The sequence below is a fragment of the Mesocricetus auratus genome, unplaced genomic scaffold, assembly GCF_017639785.1.
Source record: "Mesocricetus auratus isolate SY011 unplaced genomic scaffold, BCM_Maur_2.0 Super-Scaffold_100676, whole genome shotgun sequence".
Taxonomy (NCBI): domain Eukaryota; kingdom Metazoa; phylum Chordata; class Mammalia; order Rodentia; family Cricetidae; genus Mesocricetus; species Mesocricetus auratus.
The window spans coordinates 145,406,035-145,412,632 of NW_024429266.1; the positions used below are offsets into that span (position 1 = coordinate 145,406,035).

Here is a 6,598-nt window from a genome sequence, read left to right on the forward strand (position 1 = left end):
AATATTCCCACATCGTCTCAAAAACTGTGTAACCGTACAGTCTCAGAAACTCCCAGCAACTCTTACCTGACTGGCCCTAATGGGACTTATTGGGCCTGCAATACAGGACTGACTCCTTGTGTCTCAGTCTCGGTTCTTAACATAACAGCTGATTATTGTGTACTTGTCCAGCTATGGCCCCACATTGCCTACCACTCCTCAGAGACTGTGCTAGGATACTTTGAGAATCATTATCGATTCAAAAGGGAACCTATTTCAGTAGCATTAGCCCTTCTTTTGGGAATTGGGGGGGATAGCGGCTGGTATAGGGACCGGGACCACTGCCTTACTTCAGGGCAATCAGAATACGCAGCTCCAGGCAGCCATGAATGAGGATCTACAGGCCTTAGAAAAATCAGTTAGAGCCCTTAAGGACTCTTTGGTTTCATTATCCGAAGTGGTCCTACAGAATAGAAGAGGACTAGACTTCCTATTTCTTAGAGAGGGAGGCTTATGTGCCGCCCTCAAAGAGGAATGTTGTTTTTATGCAGACAAGACTGGGGTAGTAACCAAAACTCTGGATAAACTCAAGGAGAGGCTGACTGTTCGTCAGAAGAAATTTGAATCCTGGTATGAGGGTTGGTTTAACAAATCCCCCTGGTTCGCTACACTAGTCTCTACTCTTAGGGGCCCCCTAATTATTTTCATACTTGTGTTAACCTTTGAGCCCTACATTCTCAACAAACTAGTTCAATTTATAAAAGATAGATTAACAATAATTCAAGCCTTAGTCCTAACTCAACAATACCATGCCCTCAAACAGACGGAACCATAAGTAAACTTTAAATAGAGAGGGCTGGACAATAGGTATAAGATTCTACCTATATACAAGAACAAGGGGGGGGGAATGAAAAATCCCTACCCAGGGCCCTCTAGGAAAAGAAAAACAAGGCCAAGCCGTTGCCTAATGGAAAAACCCAGACCAGGTGCCTCACCCTCAAACAGGATGTCAAACAGGATGTCTGTGATTACCAGAAGAGTCATGGGACCCGGATAATAATTGCTGAAGCCAGGATCTTTCATGAGGTAATACCAGGAAACCTAGTCCGTGGGAACTACCCCTGCCCCCAAGATGATCTCAGCCCACGCTTAAGTAGCCAATGAAATGCCTGTGGCTATGCTGATACTTATGTAACCATTAAGACTCTATAAATATTGTGCTCCCTGCAAGCCCGGTATGCTCTGCACCCGGGTTGCAGTAGCATCCCCAGGGGACTGTGTACTCAATAAACCACCTCTTGCTTTTGCATCCAGTGGTCTGACCCCGTTTTTGGGCAGAGGGTTCGGTTCGGTGCCCGGCGCTACGGTGTCAAGGTTTTCCACTAGTTCTAGGACAGCCTCCAAAGTCACAGAGAAACCCTGTCTCAAAACAACAGCAACAAGAACAACAACAAAAAATGTCAAAAATGTATTTGTCAAATGGAACTCAAAAATGCTTTGGAGATCTGGGTGGCACACACCTTTAATCCCAGCACTTTGGAAGCAGAGGCAGGAGGATCTCTGTTAGCTTGAGGCCAGCCTGGTCTACAGAGTGAGTGCCAGGGCAGGCTCCAAAGCAATACAGAGAAACCCTGTCTCAAAAAAATAAATGCTTTGGAGAGCAAAAAGAGAAAAGCTGTGGGTGCCATGTTTTTAGGGATTAGGGCAGAGTATCCAGACCCACTGGGGGTTGCTACTTTGACTGCACCTGTACAAATAAAAACAGAAGGCAAAGAGATGAAGAGGGCTTGCTAGGAAGAGACCTGGCATAGACTGCTTTGGCCCTGAGAATGTTACCAGGTCCTGTAGCACCATCAGAGGCAGGACACCCACTGGGTGCAGACTAACATGAAGGCTGAGGCAATTAATTATCTAGAACAAACATTTATCTCAAATGAGGAGCCTCTGGGGAGGTCTTGTTTCCATCCACAATGGGACCATACCAGGGATCCTAGGCCCCAACTTGCAGTCACACTGAGGACAGAGCAACCCTGGGATGGATGGAGGAAGACGGTTGCCTAAGCAGCTTCTCCCACCTCCTGTCTGAATAGACAATGAGAGGAGACAAGGCTAGGTGTTGTTGTCCATTGGCCAGAAACACTTCCCAGGGGTCTGATGGGAAGAAGGTTAGGGAAAGGTGACAATGTTCAAAGCCTGGGTTTTAAACCACCATATGGAGGCTAGGGATTGGACCTGGGTCCTCTTATCGGCTGAGCTGTTTCTCCAGAACTTCAGCCCTTCATTCTTTCACCAGGAATCCATGCTGGATCTGGTATAGTCTTCTAGTCTTCCCTATGGTTGGATGAATACAATTGATCCCCATAAGCTCATATGGACTGGCACTATTAGGAGGTGTGGATTTGTTGAAGTAGGCATGGCCTTGTTGAAAAAAAATATGTTACTGTGGGGGTGGGATTTAAGGACTATTATGCTCAAGCTATGCCCAATGTCACAGTTTACTTCCTGTTGCCTGTGGATCCATGTGTAGAACTCTCAGCTCCTTCTCCAGAAGCATGTCTCCTTGCATGCCTCCATGCCACACCATGATAATAACAGACTAAATCTCTGAAACTGTCACCCAATTAAATATTTTCCTTTATAAGAGTTGCCATGGTCATGTCGTCTCTTCACAGCAATAGAAACCCTAACTGGGTTAATCCCTTAATGACTGAGCCTCCTAAGAGTCATCAACTTCCAAAGAATCTGCCACCTCCCAATGGTGTCACCTGCTTCAGTACAGGAGTACCTTGTCTAAACCTACATGTTCATTTCCATAAAAATCAAAACTCTGAGAAAATAAGGTACTGAGATAGCTTAAGGTACTGTCACAGTATACAGATGTCATTAACTCGGGTTTCAGTTGGGTCTAAAAAGGGTGCCAGAGTGACTAGGACCTCTATAACTGCATTGTATATAACCTGCATCTTGATGACACTCCACCTACCACAAGACACTTGCCATTGCTACGAGGAAAGAAAAAAAACTGTACAAAGGGGACAGGAACGGAGTATGAATTCTGAGAAAGTCTCTCCCCGTCCCCAGAGAAGACAATGGATTTCCATCTCTTTCTACTATATCCCTCCCCTTTCATTTTATTTTATCCTCTCAACAGCTTCCTGGTGGTTGGAGAAGTAGATTTGGGAATTTATCTCCCACTTCTGCTCTTGGCCAAGAATGAAGGTCACCTTTGATTTTCAATCAAATCTCAGCCTTCTTATTGGGCCCAAATTTCAAGATGGAAAAAGAATCCATTTTTGAACCAGTAAGCAACCGAATAGATTCAGGCTTTTAGTAGCATAGCTCTTGAAGATTCAACCAAGAAAATGAACCCAGAAACTTGGCACAGAAAAACCAGCAACTTCACTAGAGATGTGGAGTCTGGCTAGCGTTAATGGGTCTTTGACAACCTGAAACTATGAACAGTGGACTTCAGCTCAGCAGAGTGGGGGTGAGGATGCTCCCAGCAGTGAGAAAACACAGGACTGCTGCACTCTGCTCTGCTCTGCTTTTGTATTCCGGACTCCCAAGGGTGGCTATGTGGGGGTCCTGTTCTCCCCAATGCACACCTGACTTCAACTCCAGATCATTAGAAACTCAGGCCAGGAAGAATTTATCAGCTCCCAGGAAGCAGGGAAGTCTGTCCAGCCAGCCTCTTCCAGATGGATTCTGTCCCAATCATGGATGGGGCTTACCTGAAGCTTCCACTCTAGGAACTGAGACCAAAGGTCAGACAGAAAGAACTAAGCCCATCCCCAGCCCACATCCCTGTGAGAGTCCTCTACTGCACTCAACTGTGCACATGACACAGATGGGTCAGTAAATCCCAGGAATGTTGTGCAAGTTGTCACAATCTACCAGACTCACCTCAGTTAATTCCTCACCAGATGAATGGGTCAGCAAAGAAAGATGGTTGATTGCATAGGAGAGATGTGAGCCCCAATGCTAGGAATACTCACCAGAGACCCAACTAGAGCCACATCTTGCCCAAAGCTCACCCTAATCTTGTACCACCTCTGTCCAGTTCACTGTGGGAGTGGTGTTGTTCTGGATGCTGTTCCTTGATCCCTCTCAACTTCCTTTTTGTTGCCAAGGTAGGTTATTAAGAGTGTTATGTAATCCTCCTCTTTATTTCCTCTGGTCATTGGAAAGCAGGCACTGTGTGCTGTAACACACACACACCATTGCAATGCCCTGTGAATCCCCATGAACTTGACTTGTATGTGGAGAAGCAGCCTCTGCTTGTCTTTCTAACACCATGGAAGAGAGGCAGGGTCCTCCTAGTTTAGACTTTCCCACAGCTAAATGCTACAGACAGATGCTGCCTTCACCCTGTGCAGGAAGCTGGGAGCCAGGGGACAGGTGGTGCATCTCTTCAACAGGAACATTTTTACACAGAAGTGTGTCTCTCTAAATGGCTGGGGCCTGAGCAGATTCATTCACCATGGCAGGTCTGTCAACACAATGACTGAGGGAGATGTGGGGAAGTCAGTGAAGACCACCAGTAGTCACTTGATAGAGGACAGGTGTATCCAGGACGGGAAGAGTAATGGAGACTTGTTCTTGAGTCAGTGTGTGTGTACTCTTGTTTGTGACAAGTGAGCTTAGGAGGAAGATCACATAGCAGGGGAACAGGAACCAGGGCAGTCTTAGAGAAGGGTGCTAGGAGACAGCTGCTGTACCCGGGAAGGGACTAGGGGATGAGAAGTTGGCTTTCTGCCATGAGAGTAATGACCCCTGAGCCATCTCAGATACTGATTCCCTTCCAGGTTCATTTTGTGGGGACCATGAAGCTGACTGGACCTGAATGTCCCTCTTCACAGCCCAGCTGCTTGACCCTGTGGTTTATGATTAACAAACACCCAGCTTCCAGCCAATGAGGTGTCTACCCAGTCTGTTACCCCTGTAGGGTAGGTCACAGATACGCTTAAATACCCATCACAAGCACGGACAGTAAGGCTGATCTAGACTCTCAGCTCTGAGCGACGAGGTGAGTATGGCTTTGGGGCAAGCTTAGAGGGTCTCTGCATTTGTCTTGAGTAGCAGAACCTTCTTGGGACCTCCAGGTCAGGTTTTCTCAAAAGTCTAAATGTTCAGAGCTAAGAGGCAGTGGCTTTTTGAAACTTGTTCTTGAAATCCTGGATTTACAACATACAGACTCTAGGGAGAGTCATCAAGGGTCCAGCATGAAGACTGGCTGCCACAGGCTACCATCTCAATGCTCTAAGAAATTCAGAGATACAGTAATGTGGTCGGGAGTATACAGTATAAGGGAACCACCAGTACTTCACGCTAGCCTCTGTATCAAGTCCTCAAATGCCCCTAGAAGGCAAGTGTTTCTTTATCTGTTCTGCAAATGAAGGAACAGGTCCAGAGAGATTAAGTGACATGCCCAGTGTCATACATGTAGATAGGGAAAGAAATTAACATCCCAACTAGTGTGTCTGGCCTTATGATTTATCCCTGTGATAGTTTCCTCTTAGATGAGACCACACACACACACACACACACACACACACACACACACACACACACACACACACACACACACACGAGAGCCAGGTCTCCACACTTACTGGCAAGCTAGGAACTTACATTGTTTCTTCTCTCTTCTGCAGGAGTACAGGGAAACATACAGGCAGAGCTAGCTGTGTCTTTGGCATTTGAGACTTGAGTCACAGCAGTCTCCCATGGCTCCTTATCATATCCGAATATACCGGGGCAGTGACCACAAGAGTGTGGTGGACTTGTTCTCCAGAGGCATGGACGAGCACATTCCCACCACCTTCCGCTACATGCTGAGGCTGCCCGGAACTCTCCTGCTCTTACTTGGGATGCCTCTTACCCTACTCTTGGTCTCAGGCTCCTGGCTTCTGGTCCTTCTGTCCAGCCTTACTCTTTTTGTTTCCCTGTGGCTCCTTGCAAAACACACTTGGGAAAATTATAAAGTATTCTGTTTGCACACAGACATAGCTGACATCCCTACAATCTACCTGAGTTCTTGTGACTCCTGCTTCTGGGTAGCTGAGTCTAGGGGTCAGATCGTGGGCATGGTGGCTGCCCTGCCAGTGGAGGATCCCTTCCTACAGAAGAAGCAACTACGGCTATGTCATCTCTCTGTGTCCTTGGAGCACCGAAGAGAGGGGATAGGGAAAGCCATGGTCAGAACTGTCCTCCAGTTTGCACAGGACCGAGGCTTCAGTGAAGTTGTCCTTTCTACCAGTATGTTGCAGTATGCGGCCCTGGCTCTCTACCAGGGCATAGGCTTCCAGAAGACTGGCGAGTCCTTCTACACCATTATCTCCAGACTAAGGAAATCTCCGATCATACACTTAAAGTATTGCCTCAATTCTACTCAGAAAGGGGGCCTGTGATCTCTCTCCCATGTGTACATCAATCAGGATCTGAATGCCAATGTAGTAGTAACAAGCAAACCCAGCTACTTGAGGTAGAAAACACCCTCACATTACATTCAAGCACAGTTGAATCAATGTGTTTGTGGGAGAGGTTGAGGCAATGGCCACTCCTTGCTATACATGCTTTCCAGAGTATTGTTTATTTAACACTATAGTAATGTATAAGA

At 46.7% G+C, this 6,598-nt stretch overlaps 1 protein-coding gene across 1 annotated transcript; it reads left to right on the plus strand.

Annotated features, from left to right (window-relative positions):
- The first annotated feature begins 5,693 nt into the window (after window positions 1-5,693).
- On the plus strand, window positions 5,694-6,389 carry LOC101829882 (N-acetyltransferase family 8 member 3-like). Its single transcript, XM_040737337.1, has one exon. The coding sequence runs from the start codon at window positions 5,706-5,708 to the stop codon at window positions 6,387-6,389; it is 684 nt and encodes a 227-aa protein (XP_040593271.1). The 5' UTR covers window positions 5,694-5,705.
- Window positions 6,390-6,598: the final 209 nt, after the last annotated feature.